Below are 18,340 nucleotides of genomic sequence, written 5' to 3' on the forward strand. Positions count from 1 at the left end.
CCACTCACCTGTTGAAGGAACAGTGTTCCGAAAGCTGGTGGCATATATTAGCAAATAAACCTGTTGGACTTTAACCTGGTGTTGTGAGACTTCTTACTGTTATTTAATAATGTCAGGAGACACTCAAATCCACCTGAACAGTGAGATGGGGTCTTGCCTTAACATTGCATCCAAAAGGTTGTGCTTTTGATTTGTAGCAGTTCCTCAATATTACATTGAGTTGTAAGCCTGCAGTTTTTTGTTAGTTGCAGTTCTACAATATTCCTTGGTTATGTTTTTCTTTTAAAATCATTGTGCAATCAACAATGTTAACATTTTGCAATTTTCCTATTGATGGTTTGTAAGATAAGTACATACATATGCTAGCTGTGTCATTGTGTATTTGGTGCAGCACTTTGGCACAGTGGTTAGCACTGCTGCCTCATGGCACCAGGGACCAGGGTTCGATTCTAGCCTTGGATGACTGTGGAGTTTGTACATTCTCCCTGTGTATGTGTGGGTTTTCTGTGGGTGCTCCAGTTTCCTCCCTCTGTCCAAAGGTGGTAGGTTAAGTGGATTGACCTTGGTAAATGTGCAGAGTTACAGGGGTGGGGCTGAGGGGAGGGCTGGGTGAGTTTTTCAGAGAGTTGGTGCAGACACGATGTGCCAAATGGCCTCTTTCTTTTTTATTAAAGCAATTGCTCTCATCACAGCCTGCCACTCATCCCTATCAAGCCTCTCCAGCATTTTCTGTTCTTTTTCAGATTCCAGCATCCACAGTATTTTGCCTTTAAACTGTAATTTAACCCTGTTTGCCCAGTTGCTTATTGTTTCTGTTGGTAAAATTGTAAAACCAGTTATTCCCTCCTCAGGAATTGCAGCCTTTGTGATTACTGCACAATGGAATTCAGGGGTTATATGGTTCTATTTTCTAAATAGCTATAGTACTCAATTATGCCCTGTTATCTGAATAGTTAGTTTCCAGTATCATTCAGTGTCTCTTTGTGTCTGGTACCTTAGGTTCCGGGATCTGAGGAGTTATACCACAGCGAAAATGAAATAATGATTCCGGTATTGACATCAAAAAGGGCAAGTGAACTACCTGTTGATGAAGTTGCTAGCATTTTACAGGTAACTGTTCTTTGTGTCTAAGAGACCATTTTCATATGGGCTTTAACTAACTGTGTTGATGGAGCGTATAACTTTTCCTTAAAGCATTTTTTGCTGGGCAGTATTACTTGATTTGTTTAAAGAAATTGTGGGTGTAAAAAAAAAGAGCTTGAAATGGATCAGAGCAAATGTTGAGTAACAGAACTTTTATTGAGTAATTATTGTTTTAAAAAAAACATTCATGGGATGCGGGTTTTACTGGCCATCCCTAATTTACCCTTGAGAAGGTGGTGGTGAGCCATGGTAAGGTGATTATATTGATAAGCGATCAAAAAAAAAGTTCTGAAATGCATTTTTAAAAACATTATAGTTTTGTTATAATATAAAACATGTTCTTGTGACAATCCATTTTTCTTCAGCAGTGCAAACTTATGTTTAAATTTCTTCGTTCAAATATCTTTTGCCAGACACATTTTTAGGATGTTTGTTGAAGTGGAAATTTTTCCTGCTTCTTGACTGTGGTAGAAAGATTCAACAAAATTTTTTTCAACAAAATAACTTGTCTTTATTTCCAAAAGACTGCATACAGTATTGGCAAAAACTTAAGTTTGGAGAGCCGTCGTCACGATGTGTTAATTCCTTCTCAAGTCTGCGCTTACATAAAGGATCAGTTCAGTATTTATACATAATCATTATCAGTTTGCGTGACCAGAGCTTATTCAGAAATTTGATTAGTAGCATCGTAAGCAATGTCATAAATCACGGTACAGCCTGCTGACCTCCTAGAACTCTTTGTCTCATCATTCATACCTTTATCTTGTCCTTTGATAGAACAGAAGGTTGGTGACTCCTTCATCCCTGACCTTATCTTGTCATACAGCCCTAGGTTATGCGGAGTCAGCCTTATCAGATCTTGACCTTCTCCGGTCTTGTTCATGTCTTAGGTTATGCGGAGCCTGTCTTCCTTATTTTGTACCAAATAGTTGACCAATTTTCCCATGTAATTATTTCATAAGAACATAAGAACATAAGAAATAGGAGCAGGAGTAGGCCATCTAGCCCTTCGAGCCTGCCCCGCCATTCAATAAGATCATGGCTGATCTGTTGTAGCTCAGTTCCACTTTCCCGCCCTCTCCCCATAACCCTTAATCCCCTCTCTTATCAAGAACCCATCAACCCGCTTCTTAAAAATATTTAGCGAGGCAGCCTCCACCACTTCAACGGGCAGAGAATTCCAGAGATTCACCACCCTTTGAGTGAAGAAGTTCCTCCTCAACTCCGTTCTAAACCGCCTCCCCTTTATCTTGAGGCTGTGCCCCCTAGTCCTACTGTCTTTTTTGAGCGGGAAGAGTCTCTCCACCTCTATCCTATCCATCCCATTCATCATCTTATACGTCTCAATGAGATCTCCCCTCATTCTTCTAAACTCTAACGAGTACAAGCCTAGTTTATTCAGCCTCTCCTCATAGCTCAATCCCCTCAACTCCGGTATCAGCCTAGTAAACCTCCTCTGCACTCCCTCCAGGGCCAAAATATCCTTGCGCAGGTGCGGCGCCCAAAACTGCACACAGTACTCCAGCTGCGGCCTCACCAATGCCCTATACAGCTGCAGCAAGACCTCCCTACTTTTATATTCAATCCCCCTCGCGATGAAGGCCAGCATCCCATTTGCCTTCCTGACCACCTGCTGCACCTGCAAGCTGGGTTTTTGTGACTCATGCACAAGGACCCCGAGGTCCCTCTGTACCGTCGCCTGCTGCAGTTTTTCGCCACGTAAGTAATAGTCCTTCCTACCATTCTTCCTACCAAAGTGGACCACCTCGCACTTGCCAACATTAAATTCCATTTGCCATTTCCTGGCCCATTCGCCCAGCCTATCTAGATCCTTCTGCAGACTCTCCACACCCTCCGCACAATTTGCCTTTCCCCCAATCTTGGTGTCATCAGCAAATTTCGACACCCTGCACTCGGTTCCCTCCTCCAGATCATCTATATAAATGGTAAATAGCTGAGGCCCCAGCACCGACCCCTGGGGCACCCCACTAGTCACCAACCGCCAATCCGAATAGCACAACTTCACATGTTGAATCACCAGTTGCCCTCTTGTCATCTTGTTCAAGTTACATTCATCTCATCTGAGTCTAAGTAGTTTGCCTTAATGAACAGTGCAATACATTAGTGCTTAGATGGATTTAATCTTAAATTGGGAATCATAACATTCACTTTTGGAGTAGGATCATTTGATAATCATTAGGTGCAAAAGCTCAAGCTGAACTTCTTTTGCACTCATATCTATTCTTACATATACTGGCATCAACAGTAGTACCAATTCTATCTGCAGTTGAAATGAGCTAGCTCAGCACTGATCAGAGATTGAATCTGGGAACCTTCTGGTCTATGAGACCCAGTTATGCACAGGTACAATTGAATGTTGGTCTTTATCTCGAGGGCTGGAATATAAAAGGGAAGAAGTAATACTTCAGTTCTGCAGAGCCTTTGACAGAGCACATCTGGAATACTGTGTTCAATTTTGGACACCCATTCCTCAGAATATATCAGCCATGGAAGAGTTACAGTGCTGATTTATTGGAATTATACAAGAGCTCAAAAGATTAAATTAGCAGGACAGGTTATGTAACAGACATGTTACGTGACTTGTAATTTTCTTAGATTTGGAGGGGTGGGGTGGGGGGGTGATCTCATTGAAGTATTTCAAATGACAAAAGGATTTGATAGGTAGACACAGAAACTTTCCTCTGTGGGACCCTAGTCCAAGATATTAGAACTTGTCCACATTGGGAGTAAAACCCAAAAAGGATAAGTGGAAGTGAAAGTCTAAAATTCCCTTGTACTATGCTGACATTGCTGAATCAGTTGAAGTTGTCAAGCATGTTATTGACTGTGATAAGAATGTTGTAATATGGATCATCAGTATGTTAATAGATTTTAAATACAGATCAGCCACAATCTAGCTGAATGGTCTACTGCCTTTCAGATGTCTTGTATTGCAATGGTGGATCACATTTTGAAATGAGATGAGTTTCTGGAAAAAGTGAAAATTGGATAATTCACTTCCAGTTATGCACTTGGCACCTCCTAGCGACCAACCCAAACTCTGTATCGGTAGACTGAATGTAATCTACCTACATTTACAGCCAGCAAGTGATAACTGGTGTAAAAGTTTGAGAGAGAAAATTTGAGAATTTCAAATGTAAAATGGGAGAAACCTGTTCAAGGTTTACTGAAAACCAAGTGCAGTAGCTTTTTTTTGGTTTGTGCAAAATTTGATTATTCTCCATTCAATACTGTTGGGGTGGTAGCTGCCCGTTGTCCCAATGCTTACTGCGTACATACTTCTGTGATGGCAGTAACAAAGTTTTAACTTTGTATATTTATTAAGCATTAAGTTTTCTTACCGCAGGGTGACCTTCACAATGGCCTAAAAAATAGTGAAATTTCTCGACGTCGGACGTACCATGGATGGAATGAATTTGAAATCAATGAAGATGAACCTCTTTGGAAAAAATACATTTCACAGGTTAGACACCTCAATAATTGCACTAAACCAATGGCACAGCAGCAGTCAAATGATTTGAACTACTCTTGTTTATTAGACATTCATTTAAGGAGCAAGTTATGAATAGAGAGTAATTTTACAACTGTAGTTAATTATGTTTTGAGTGTGAAATTCCAATGTCACATTTTAGTTTTTGTGCTAGAAATGGGGGCAGTATAACTGGGGACAATACAGTCAGCCCTTTACTCACTACAAGAATTTTGCAAAAATTAAAACGAGAGCCAGGCTTTGATATTGGAGGCAGACAGTATTGCTTCCTCCCTTGCAACAGCTGCATGCTGATCTCCTCTCTTTCCACTAATCAGGGCACAGCCAACCATTGCTTTTATGGTATTCTTTTTATCTGTCATTGAATACTCATGTATTGCTGGATGGGTATTTATTACCCATCCCCAATTGGCCTTAAACTGTGGCTTGCCGGGTCATTTCAGAGAGCAACTACACCACTGTGGATCTGGAGGCACATAAAGGCCAGACAGGGTAAAGGTGGCAAGATTTCCTCTCCTGAAGGACATTAGTGAACTAAATGGGTTTTTACGATAATCTGGTCGTTTCATGATTATTATTAATGAGCCTAGGATTTTGTTATAGATTTGTTAATTAAATTGAAATTCCCCTAGCCTGCAGAATCAACACTGAGCTCTACAATTTTAGATCCTAAATATTGCTTCAATTCTTTGGAAAGCATTATATTATTTTCATTTATGCTTTCTTGGCCCTTCTTTTGTTTCTCTTCTTGTTCCATTCGCATTTCCTTTTGCCCTGCACAATCATCGCCTTCATTATTTAATCTCTCTTGCCTTCCACCATTTCACAGACCTGCTTTCCTTCCCCTCTCCCTCTCTCCACTTTCTCTCCATATTGCTTAAAAACTGGTCATATCTAATTTGTACCAATTCTGGTGAAAGACCACTAACCTGAAACCTTTGTTTCTCTCACTGCAGATATTGTTTGACCTACTGAGTATTTCCAGCACTTTATGCTTTTGGTTCAGAGATCCTGTTTTGATTACGCAATTCAGCAACTTCTTCCAGATTTCAATGGCTTACTACCTTACCATTACAACCAGAGAATCTTCAGCAAAAACTTCTCTTCTTGCCTGTACGTTGTTACTTCCAGAAGCCCCAAAGGATCTGTCAATGGCCCTTTCCTTATCAATGTACTTTCCCTCGACAGCCTTATCTACCGACATACGGTCAGCTGCCACTGAGACATTGTGAAAACTCAGTTCTATCTGACTCGTCACCTCTTTTGTTAGATTATTTATTCCATATCCAGTCTTTGAATGGCTTGCTTCCACCTCTATGACATGTGTCAACTCTACCTCAACTAATGAAACTTTCATCAATGCCTCCAAGCTTGACTATTTCAATTTTCTCCTTGTTGCTTTCCATTCTCCATAAATCTCAACTCTTCTAAAATTCTTCAGCTTGTATCCAGTTCCACATCAGACCTCTCCTTCTTAACACCCAAGCCTACATTACTACCTGTCCGTAAAGACTGAAATTCCAAATTCTTATCTTCATGTTTAAGTCTATGTGAGGATGTTCTCATTGCTTGCCAACATTTGAAGTTACAGGATAGAAGCCCATCCAGTACAAATGATTTTCATAGCTTTGTGATTTAGTGAAGGAAATTATTAATTTAACTTTGGATATCTGAAAACAGTTCTTTATCTTTTTAGCTAATGTAAGAGGCTTGTCAGTGTATGAGAGGCTGGAAGGAAGGCACATTCATTTCTGTCTAAACGAGATAACGTTATACTGGAAAGCTATGTATTAGGATATTCGTTCTCTTGATACTCTGAGTACCTCGGGTGCTTTTTTTTATATTATGGCAGCAATAATTTAGTACTTTTATCCTTGTGTGGAATGGAGTTTGGTCAGGAACTCCATTTTGCTTTGAGGCTTTAAATTTGGTTCCATACAGTCAAAATGCGACTAATGTCATTCATTTCCTATTTGTGTGCTGAGTATACGGTCAACACATTCTGATTCAGTGGAGGCAGAAGGGCTTTATTTCTTTGCTTGATATTTTTCACTTCCTGATCTGTAGATAATCTGATATGTAGATACAGTTTGTAGTTTCTGATATGTAAATTTGTGCATGGTTTCTGTGTGACATTGTTGAGGCTGTTGGAATTTAAGAACTAGGAGCAGGAGTAGGCCATCTGGCACCTCAAGCCATTCAATGAGATCATAGCTGATCTTTTTGTGGACTCAACTTCACCTACCCGGCCGCTCACCCAAAACCCTTAATTCCTTTACTATTCAAAAATCTATCTATCTGTGTCTTAAAAACATATAAAGGCAGCCTCAGCTGCTTCATTGGCAGGGACTTCCACAGATTCACAATTCTTTGGGTGAAGGAAATCTCCCTCAACTCAGTCCTAAATCTGCTTCTCCTTATTTTGAGGTCATGCCCACTAGTTCTAGTTTCACCTGCCAATGGAAGAAATCTCCCTGCTTCTATCTTAACTATTCCCTTCATAACCTTTTATGTTTCTTTAGGATCCCCCCTCATTCTTCTGAATTCCAATGAGTATAGCCTCAGTCTACTCAGTCTTTCCTCATAAGCTGACCCTCTCAACTCTGGAGTCAACCTAGTGAATCTCCTGTGCACCCCCTCCAGTGCCACTATATTCTTTCTCAAGGAGACCAAAACTGTACACAGTACTCCAGGTGTGGCCTCCCCAGCACCTTATGCAGCTGTAATATAACCTCCTTATTTTTAAACTCCATCCCTCTATCAATGAAAGACAAAATTCAGTTTGCCTTCTTAATTCCTGCTGCACCTGCAAACCAACTTTTTGTGACTCATACACAAGGATACCCAGATCCCTCTGCAAAGCAGCATGCTGCAATCTTTTACCATTTAGGGCGGCATGGTGGCACAATGGTTAGCACTGCTGCCTCACAGCATCAGGGATCTGGGTTTGATTCCCAGCTTGGGTCACTGTCTGTGTGGAGTCTGCATGTTCTCCCTGTGTCTGCATGGGTTTCCTCCAGGTGCTCTGGTTTCCTCCCCACAGTCCAAAAGACATACTGGTTACGTGGATTGGCTATGTTAAATTCTCCCTCAGTGGACCCAAACAGCGTCGGAGTGTGGCAACTAGGGGATTTTCACACTAACTTCATTGGAGTGTTAATGTAAGCCCATTTTGACACAAATAAATAAACTAAACCAAATAATAGTCTGTTTTGCTGTTATTCCTACCAAAATGGATGACCTCACTTGTTGGGCTGCTTGCTTGGGTTGCAATATTTGGGCATTCTGTTCGAGCTATTCAGAGAACCATTTTGGAATTCTTGCCCTGTCTGCTTTTCCCTCATTGGTCCAATCTTTTCAGGTGGCTTAAGATTATTGGTTGCTCTGATCACATCTGTAACCCTATTTTGCTGTTCCTGGTAAATTTGGGAACTTTGATGCAGGAAACCTTTGGAAAACAATATGCCAGACTAAAATGAAAGGTGGTGATGTTGTCATGTCGACAGCCATGTTATTTTGTGAGGCAGCAGTGCTAACCGTTGTGCCACCGTGCCGTCCTAAATGGCAAAAGATTGCAGCATGCAACTGTGCAGAGGGATCTGGGTATCCTTGTGTATGAGTCATAAAAAGTTGGTTTGCAGATGCAGCAGGAATTAAGAAGGCAAATGGAATTTTGTCCTTCATTGATAGAGGGATGGAGTTTAAAAACAGAGGTTATGTTGCAGCTGTATAAGGTGCTGAATGAGACAGAGTATAGGAAAGAGATAGAGAATTTGGTGAGCTGGTGTGATGACAGTAATCTCTCCCTCAATGTCAACAAACCAAAGGCGATAGTCATTGACTTTGGGAAGAGTAGTGGAGGATGTGTCCCTGTCTACATAACGGGGATGAAGTGGAAGTGGTCGAGAGCTTCAAGTTTTTAGGTGCTCAGATCATCTGCAACCTGACCTGGTCCTTCCATGATCATAGAATAGAATCCCTAGAGTGCAGAAGAGGCCACTCAGTCTGCACAATCTCACCCAGGCCCCACTCCCGTAACCCCACATATTTGACAGTAGGGCCAATTTAGCAAAGCTAGTCAATCTAACACGCACATCTTTGGACTGTAGGAGGAAACTGGAGTACCTGGATGAAACCCACACAGACACGGGAAGAATGTGCAAATTTCACACAGACAGTGAGCTGAGGTGGAATTAGACCCGGGACCCTGGCGCTGTGAGGCAGCAGTGCTAATCACTGTGATGCCCCATGCCGACGCTATGGTTAAGAAAGCCCACCAATACCTCTATTTTCTCGGGAGGCTAAGGAAATGTGGGTGGCACGGTAGCACAGTGGTTAGCACTGCTGCTTCACAGCGCCAGGGTCCCGGGTTCAATTCCCAGCTTGGGTCACTGTCTGTGTTGAGTTTGCACATTCTCCTCGTGTCTGCATGGGTTTCCTCCAGGTGCTCCGGTTTCCTCCCACAGTCCAAAGATGTGCAGATTAGGTTGATTGGCCATGCTAATGTCCAGGGATGTGTAGGTTAGAGGATTAGTGGATATAATGTGTAGGGATAATGTGTAGGTTGTCAAATAGGAGGCAGAGAGTGGGGGTCAATGGGTGCTATTCGGATTGGCGATTGGTGACTAGTGGAGTGCCCCAGGGGTCGGTGCTGGGGCCTGAGCTATTTACCATTTATATAGATGATCTGGAGGAGGGAACCGAGTGTATGGTGTCGAAATTTGCTGATGACACCAAGATTGGTGGAACGACAAATTGTGCGGAGGGTGTGGAGAGTCTACAGAAGGATCTAGATAGGCTGGGCGAATGGGCCAGGAAATGGCAAATGGAATTTAATGTTGGAAGTGCGAGGTGGTCCACTTTGGTAGGAAGGACTGTTACTTACGTGGCGAAAAACTGCAGCAGGCGACGGTACAGAGGGACCTCGGGGTCCTTGTGCATGAATCGCAAAAACCCAGCTTGCAGGTGCAGCAGGTGGTCAGGAAGGCGAATGGGATGCTGGCCTTCATCGCGAGGGGGATTGAATATAAAAGTAGGGAGGTCTTGCTGCGGCTGTATAGGGCATTGGTGAGGCTGCGGCTGGAGTACTGTGTGCAGTTTTGGGCGCCGTACTTACGCAAGGATATATTGGCCTTGGAGGGAGTGCAGAGGAGGTTTACTAGGCTGATGCCGGAGTTGAGGGGGTTGAGCTATGAGAAGAGGCTGAATAAACTAGGCTTGTACTCATTAGAGTTTAGAAGAATGAGGGGAGATCTCATTGAGACGTATAAGATGATGAATGGGATGGATAGGATAGAGGTGGAGAGACTCTTCCCGCTCAGAAAGGACAGTAGGACTAGGGGACACAGCCTCAAGAGAAAGGGGGGGCGGTTTAGAACGGAGTTGAGGAAGAATTTCTTCACTCAAAGGGTGGTGAATCTCTGGAATTCTCTGCCCGTTGAAGTGGTGGAGGCTACCTCGCTAAATATTTTTAAGAAGCGGGTTGATGGGTTTTTGATAAGAGAGGGGATTAAGGGTTATGGGGAGAGGGCGGGAATGTGGAACTGAGCCACGACAGATCAGCCATGATCTTATTGAATGGCGGGGCAGGCTCGAAGGGCTAGATGGCCTACTCCTGCTCCTATTTCTTATGTTCTTATATGGGGGTAGGGCCTGGATGGGATTGTGTTTGGTGCAGACTCAGTGGGCCATAGGGCCTCTTTCTGCACTGTAGGGTTCTATGATTCTGTGTATCCTGAAATTTGGCATGTCAGCTATGACTCACACCAACTTTTACAGATGAACCATAGAAAGCATTCTTTCTGGTTGTATCGCAGCATGGTATGGCTCCTGCTCTGTCCAAGACCGTAAAAAACTACAGAGTTGTGAACAAACTCAGTCTATCATGCAAACCAGCCTCTATTGACTCTGTCTACACTTCCCACTGCCTCAGAAAAGCAGCCAGCATAATCAAGGACCCCGTGCACCCTGGACATGATCTCTTCCATCTTCTTCCATTGGGAAAAAGATACAAATGTCTGCATATACGTACCAACCAACTGGAGAACAGCTTCTTCCCTGCTGCCACCAGACTTTTGAATGGACCTACCTCACCTTAAGTTGATCTTTCTTCTGCACCCTAGCTATTACTATGGTGGTACAGTGGTTAGCACTGTTGTCTCACAGCGCTGGGCGCCCAGGTTGGGTCACTGCCTGTGCAGAATCTGCACATTCTCTCCTTGTCTGTGTGGGTTTCCTCCAGGTGCTCCAGTTTCCTTCCACAGTCTGAAAGATGTGCTGGTTAGATGGGTTGGCCATGCTAAATTCTCCCTCAGTGAATCCAAACAGATGCTAGAGCATGGTGACTAGGGCACTTTCACAGTAACATTGCAGTGTTAATGTAAGCCTATTTGTGACACGAATAAATACGCTTTAAACTTTAAAAAATGACTGTAACACTATATTCTGCACTCTTCCTTTTCTTCTGTACAGATGGTATAATGTGTAAGAAATAATACTCTTCACTGTATGCTAATAAATGGGACAATAATAAACCAGATCAAATTTTGCAGTTTTTTTTGTTGGCCATATTTGCTTCCCTTGCATTATTTTTATGGTTTCAAGAACTCTTGGAGAAAGATTAAATATCATTAATATTGATCCACCCAGCCAAATGAATCTGGTTTAGTTTGGCTCTTCTTATGATTACTTTTCCAGCTCTGTGGTTCACAATCAGACAGATAGTGTACCCTAGTATGCTTTGAAATCAAAGGATTAGTTTGGGTGCGTCAATTTGATTTCTTTTTGATCTAAGGATTCCTTGTCTGTATTTCCAGATTTAAGTTATTCTAAAATGTGTTTTGTTTTAAAACTCCCTACAAAGATTTTAATTTCCCAGGACACCGACAGACAAGTCTGTGAATTCACCAGCAGAAGAGGTAGCTAATTGGCTTATTTATTTTTTCTAGCAACAAGTCAATTGTGATTTGTCTTCAAAATTGACAACACTTCATACCCACTGCGTTGGAATGTTTTTTATCCCTGATCTATTACTGTCAGAACAGGTGATAATAAAACCAAATGCCACATGTCAAAAATACAATCTGACATTTGGAAACAGGACATTGAACAAGCAGTCAGGCCACAAAAGGCTGAGAGAGATAGCAGAAAGGTTTTGTTCTATCTTGGAGCTATAGGGCAGAATACAGCATCGTTATTCTGGTTTGTTATGAAATGCTAGTTTAGGTAGAATGCACTTTCATTGTACATCATTTTCATATCATTGTGCAAAGATATTCTATTGATTCAGCTAAACAACTCTGATCATAATATGTTCATTTGCCTTAGTGTTCAATCAGCTAATTGATTTTCATCATGTTTTGCCTTCCCTTGTCCAACTTCATGAGATTGAAGAGATATTTGTCCAGAAGTCATTGAGATCAGTTTTGCTGCAACTATTTATTTGTTCTTGAAAAATACTATACATTTTGGTTGAAGATCATGACCTTTGTTCACAGAGGATACCATGTGTTCACACTGAACTACAGTTCCAGCAGTGACCTTTTGTAATTTAATATCGGTGAGACTGTCATCTTGAACCATGGTTATTAGAAATATAGTTTCACTGGAAAATAATAGCGCTGAGGTCCATTAGGGATTCTTTATTAAACACTTTTACTTTTTTTGCAGTTCAAAAATCCCCTTATTATGCTCCTACTGGCTTCAGCTGTTATCAGCGTTCTAATGCACCAGCTGGATGACGCAGTCAGCATTACAGTGGTAAGATGTGATGTTCATTTAAAATATAAATAATATACAAGTATATAGATGTGATTTGAATGCAGTCAAATTAAATCAGGGTAACACGGCAGTTAGCATTGCTGCCTCACGGTTCCGGGGACCTGGATTTGATTCCTGGTTTGGACGACGTGTGGAGTTTACACGTTCTCCCCATGTCTGCAAGGGTTTCCTCCCACAGTCGAAAATGTGTGGATTAGGCTGATTGGCCATGCTGAATTGCCCCTTAGTGTCCTGGGATGCATAAATTAGAGGGATTGGTGGGGGTAAATATATGGGGCTGTGGGAATAGAGGCTGGCTGGGATTGTTGTCAGTGTGGACTCGATAGGTTGAATGGCCTCTTTCTGCACTGTAGGGATTCTGTGATTCTAAATATTTTTAGTTTAATTGCAGAAATATGTAGGCTAACTCTTGCTGGAGCAGATAACTATTAATTAGACCTTTTCCTGTCCTCTTCAGCTCAAGTATAATTTCTGGTATAGCCTGCTGGAATATGGGTTAACAACAGAGTATTGGGACCTTGGATGAACAATGGGACCAATAGTCTAGGGGTGATAGATAATAGAATTGAATGAATTAGAGTCAAATTGGGTGTGGAAAGAGAAATAAAGGGAAGAATTTTTCCACCCTTTTGGGGAAGGAATGGGTGTGAATGGGGTGTGGGACTGAATGGGGTGTGAAATTCCCAGTGAGTTGGGATCCTAAAGTCATTCTTGCTTCTTCCAGCTTTCCCCTGGGTGGGCATTGAAAGATGGAGCAAATCTCCTGTACTTTGTCATGCCAATAATGGAGAAATTCTTACAATGCTTTCACTGTATGATAGCTGATTACCAACTTTTTGAAAGGCATTTCACCTGTTCAGCACTTCACTCAATTCAGCAGACCTTTCCTACTACCATCCTTTTATGTGATTTGGGTACAGTTTTTTGCAGCTCTACCTTTCACCCCTATGAAGAGCAGGAGGAGAGGCCACCACACTGCAAACTGCTCTAACAGCAGTATTGGCTACATTTTCCTCAGCTCGGGTTCCGTAGCAAGACTTTCAGTTATGTGTGAGAGATGGGGGAAGCAGAGGTGCTGTGGTATTGTCACTGGACTAATAATCCAGAGACTCAAAACAAGATCTGGGTTCAAATGATGCCATGGCAGATGGTGAAGTTTGCATTGAATAAAATATGGCATTAAATGTCTAATGATGACCATGAAACCATTGTTGATTGCCATAAAAACCCTTCTGGTTCACTAATGCCCTTTATGGAAGGAAATTTGCTACCGGAGCAAACAATTACCTGGGTCTGGCCGACAGGTAATTCACAACAATGTGGTTGACTCTTTCTGAAAATGGAGCAAAATAAGGCATGGACAATAAATGCCAGCCCAGCTGATGCCCAGGGCCCATAAACTGAATAAAAAAAGAGACCCAGAGGACAGCCTTCCTTGGTTTCCTCTCCATTCCTGTGTTTGCTGGTGAGCTTTTTTGACATGTACCATGGTCTCTTTGATTAGGAATCCTCCTTTTGACAGAATGAATGCACTCTGGTAAAGGACAAACGTTGGGCCTGCTTCTGAGGGAATTTAGTTCCAAACCTGAAAATGGTCTGCTATTGCAGCAGAGACTAAGGTGATAAGATCCCTCCTAAAAAGAGGGTAAGGAAGATGGAAGAGAGAACATTTTACAAAAATATTTGATTCTTTGAAAAGGATCTAGTCCAATGTGTTGAACAGTTTAAAGTGTTCCTTTCTGGGCCAGAAAGGTTCATTAGCATAGCGTGAACATTTATCTTGCCATTAAAAGGATATTTTCACTGTTGATTATGAGTCCTAATCTTCAACAATGAGTTTACTGGACAATTATTGTATAAATCCAACAATTTATTTTGTACAAAGCAAATGATGGAGCATCAAAAATTAACCAGCAGATTTTGGGAATTTTCTGTTCCCAGTGTATCTCCTCTTGCTTTAATCTTGTCAGCTGATGAGTGCATTAATGATGGTTTGCATTGTGAATTTGTGTTACAATTCCAACAAGATTTGGCCCAATCTTCACTAATTTAAATTTAGACTTCAGCGGAACACAAAACTTATTTCTATTTTTTTTTGCTTGGTTGGACCTCATATATTTTCTATCCTATATCTGGTAATTACAGAGGGTCATAAAAATACCACTGTAAATGAATAGCTAATTGACCTCTGCATTTTTTTTCCCTGTGGAAAATTAATTATGATTTTGATGTGGGCTAATCATAGTTTTTTTTTCCTTTCTGATAGGCTATATTAATTGTCGTCACAGTTGCCTTTGTACAGGTTTGTGTCTTTTTGTATTCTATTAAAAACTTGGCCAAGGCAGAAAATGTAAATTTATGCTTTTAACTTGCCTGTTGTATGTATTTAAACCTTTCCTGGTAATGCTAAGCTACCAGAGCAAACAATTATTTTGACATTTCATCTTGCATATCGTGATGTTTGAACTAATGTTACTGGAGTATTGAAATCTCTTATCAGAAATAGCTTTATTACTATAATAAACTTCATTGCTAAAATGGAGACTTCAAAGCTCAACCGTCTTCATGCTTCTGAATCAGAAGGATATGGACTCAAACCTTAGTGTTGAAAATTGAACAAATACAGTCTGGACAATAATGGAGTGCTGCGTTGTCAGATGTACTGTATGCCACATGAAATGTTAAGCCACGCTATTGTTCTCTCGGGTGTATAAAACATTCCATGGCACTATTCAGAAACTGTTTTCCTGGTGTCCTGACCAATAATTACGCCTCAACCAACGCTACCAAAAAAAAGGATTTTCTAGCTTTTATCTGATTGGGCTTTGCACAAAGCAGATATGCCATTGCATTTCTCTACAGCATTCAAAAGTGCCGTGAAGTGCTTTGGGATATCCTCGTGCCCTAAAAGGCATTATGTAAGTTCTTTCTTTGTTTTACATGGTGTGCCATTTTCTTCAGCTGTGAGTGTCCCATTTAAACAGGAAGTTTCAAAGAGCTCTTTTTCCTCAGTCAGTTAAGGTTCACGAGTTTAAAAGCAAAATACTGCGGATGCCAAAATCTGAAACAAAGACAGAAAATGCTGGAAAATCTCAGCAGGCCTGACAGCATCTGTGGAGAGAGAATAGTTGTGGAGATGCTGGCGTTGGGCTGGGGTAAACACAGTAAGAAGTCTCACAACATCAGGTTAAAGTCCAACAGGTTTATTTGGTAACAAACGCCTGAGCATAAGAACATAAGAAGTAGGAGCAGGAGTAGGCCATCTAGCCCTTCGAGCCTGCCCCGCCATTCAATAAGATCATGGCTGATCTGAAGTGGCTCAGTTCCACTTTCCCGCTTTCTCCTCATAACCCTTAATTCCCTTGCCTACCAAAATCCTATCTACCCATGACTTAAATATATTTAGCAAGGTAGCCTCCACCACTTCAACAGGCAGAGAATTCCAGAGATTCACCACCCTTTGAGTGAAGAAGTTCCTCCTCAACTCCGTTCTAAACTGCTCCCCCCCTTATCTTGAGGCTGTGCCCTCTAGTCCTTTGTTACCAAATAAACCTGTTGGACTTTAACCTGGTGTTGTGAGACTTCTTACTGAGGGAGCCAACTTTTTGAGTCTGGATGCCTCTTCATCAGAGTGTAATGGTCTGCTCTGATGAAGGGTCATCCAGATTCAAAACGTTGGCTCTATTCTCTCTCCACAGATGCTGTCAGACCTGCTGAGATTTTTCAGCATTTTCTGTTTTCGTTTCAAAAGTTTAATTATTGGCGTGATTGATGTAGATATAATCTGGCATTTTATTGTGCCACATTGGGTTCTCTGCAGCTCGACTGAGCACTCATTTCAGTGGTCCCAACGGATTATTTTATCTGTGACACCTAGGGAGTGTAAGATGTAATTCGGCATTGAGAATCCTTCCTCCAATGATTGACTATGAGAACAGATGCTCAAGAATTTTTTTTGGTCATAATTTTATGATCTGATGAAAGTGAGATTTTGTCATGTGATCTTTATTTTTTTACTTTCCTAATGTTAACTTTCCCTCTGTATGGAACATTAACCAGGTGATGAGTAAGGTTTCTGGCACTGTTCTCCTGCATGTGGTTATATTTTAATGTAAATGTTTTATCATCCATTGCAATGTTGTACTAGTACAATGTTCAGTAACAGAGAGATAATTTATTAATAATTCTGGGCAGCAATGCGCTCTGAACTTATACCGAGTACTAATTAGTTTGAGATAAGGTGATTTCCTGTAATTTAGGCCCTACTACGCACGCGAAAGATATATGAATGGGCATTTACTTCTTCCCATTCTTTCCAACTTCAAAACCAGGCCGCAGAGGTTAAAGGTTTGTATGATAATGCACTATGCATCTCTCCTACTCCCCCAGCCCTTTGCCAGAGTGACAGTTGGGCTTGGATCACTTCAGTCAGCTACACCCAATCATGAAAGCCTCAGTTAGATCATTTCAAAACTCTGCCTGTCCAGTACATTGCAGTCATTAATATCAGACTGGACTGATAACAGCCCAGAGACAGGAAATTAGGTTGTTAATTTTAGTTCAGAGACCATACTGTTTTAGGATCCTAATAATGAAATGAATAGTCAGTTTAGCAGAAACCATTTGCTATATTTTGATGGGTACTCAACCATAGTAATATGTAGTGCTGGGGAAAGTCTGTATGTACCGAGCTAAAGAATTTCTCAATAATTGAACATGCTCTTTTGGACCTGTAGTGTTGACGATATAATATAAACCCTTCAGTGAGGAAATGATTATTCAGTAACAACAGACTATACTAGTGTCCTACGTTCTGCTGATAGTCTATGCAAAAGCAGCCAGAATGGGGGTCAGCAGAGAGGTCCCACAGATTTCATAGCAAATCTGTAAATCTCTGTGATAGCAAAAAAGCAATTAAGTTGAAAGGTTTGGATAGCTATTGTAAGCTCTCAAGCTTTCCTCTCAGTATAATGATTAATGCACTCACTTTATTCAGTTGCTGAGGTCCATGAACATAATGAAACTAGATCAAGTAATAGAACAATTTTATTTTTGTATGGGAGTGGGACGCTTTGATCCCACAACCTTCTGACTCAGAGGTAAAGCACTATAAAGTCAGATGTGACACCCTTAAAAATAGGATCTAAAATGTAAAGGCCCCTACACCAAAGAGATTCTGTTTACAAACATCATGTCCAAAACATGGATCAAAAAGTAAGAAGTTAAAAGCATAAACAGAAGTTTTTTTAACAAAGAGCAAATGTTTATTACTGAGTTGCTAGGAATGGGATTCCTTTTGAAATGGCAGTTTGAAGAGGTCAAGGAGCAGTTGATGGAGTTAGAATCATGCTGTGTTTTACAAATATAAAACTATAACATTGCCTGTGCCCTCGTACACAGTTTTACTATAATGTATGTTTCATGTGTGACAGCACTACTCTACTTTTGCTCATTTCCTACAGGAATATCGGTCTGAAAAATCTCTTGAAGAACTGAGCAAATTGGTTCCCCCAGAATGCCACTGGTATGATTATTTTTTATCAAAATCCTATTTTGTCCTCTTCCAGGGGAATGTAAATGTGCCCCTTTGTGGTTAAGTTGCAGCAGCATTTATGAGCTGAGCACCGTAATTAACATTGGAAACTATTTATTTGGCATTGCTTCCAGTTTTGTTCTTGTGACATGAACTATGCCATGAGAATCAGATTGTTGTTTCATGTAATCAGTAAAAGCCGAGAAGGCTCTTGATTCACATACAGTTATAACATAAGAACATAAGAAATAGGAGCAGAAGTAGGCCATCTAGCCCTTCGAGCCTGCCCCGCCATTCAATAAGATCATGGCTGATCTGTCGCTGCTCAGTTCCACTTTCCCGCTTTCTCCCCATAACCCTTAATCCCCTCTCTT

At 41.2% G+C, this 18,340-nt stretch overlaps 1 protein-coding gene across 1 annotated transcript in view; it reads left to right on the forward strand.

Annotated features, from left to right (window-relative positions):
- Positions 1-18,340, forward strand: part of LOC145351932 (calcium-transporting ATPase type 2C member 1) — a 90,044-nt gene that overhangs the window by 18,067 nt on the left and 53,637 nt on the right. Inside the window, exons 2-6 of the mRNA XM_080201731.1 lie at positions 1,000-1,110; positions 4,511-4,627; positions 12,323-12,412; positions 14,700-14,735; positions 17,896-17,957. Of these exons, the coding sequence (XP_080057857.1) occupies positions 1,000-1,110; positions 4,511-4,627; positions 12,323-12,412; positions 14,700-14,735; positions 17,896-17,957 (416 nt within the window). The remainder of the gene's footprint in view (positions 1-999; positions 1,111-4,510; positions 4,628-12,322; positions 12,413-14,699; positions 14,736-17,895; positions 17,958-18,340) is intronic.

Source organism: Carcharhinus amblyrhynchos, chromosome 2 (assembly GCF_965287045.1).
Source record: "Carcharhinus amblyrhynchos chromosome 2, sCarAmb.v2.hapA, whole genome shotgun sequence".
Lineage (NCBI taxonomy): Eukaryota > Metazoa > Chordata > Chondrichthyes > Carcharhiniformes > Carcharhinidae > Carcharhinus > Carcharhinus amblyrhynchos.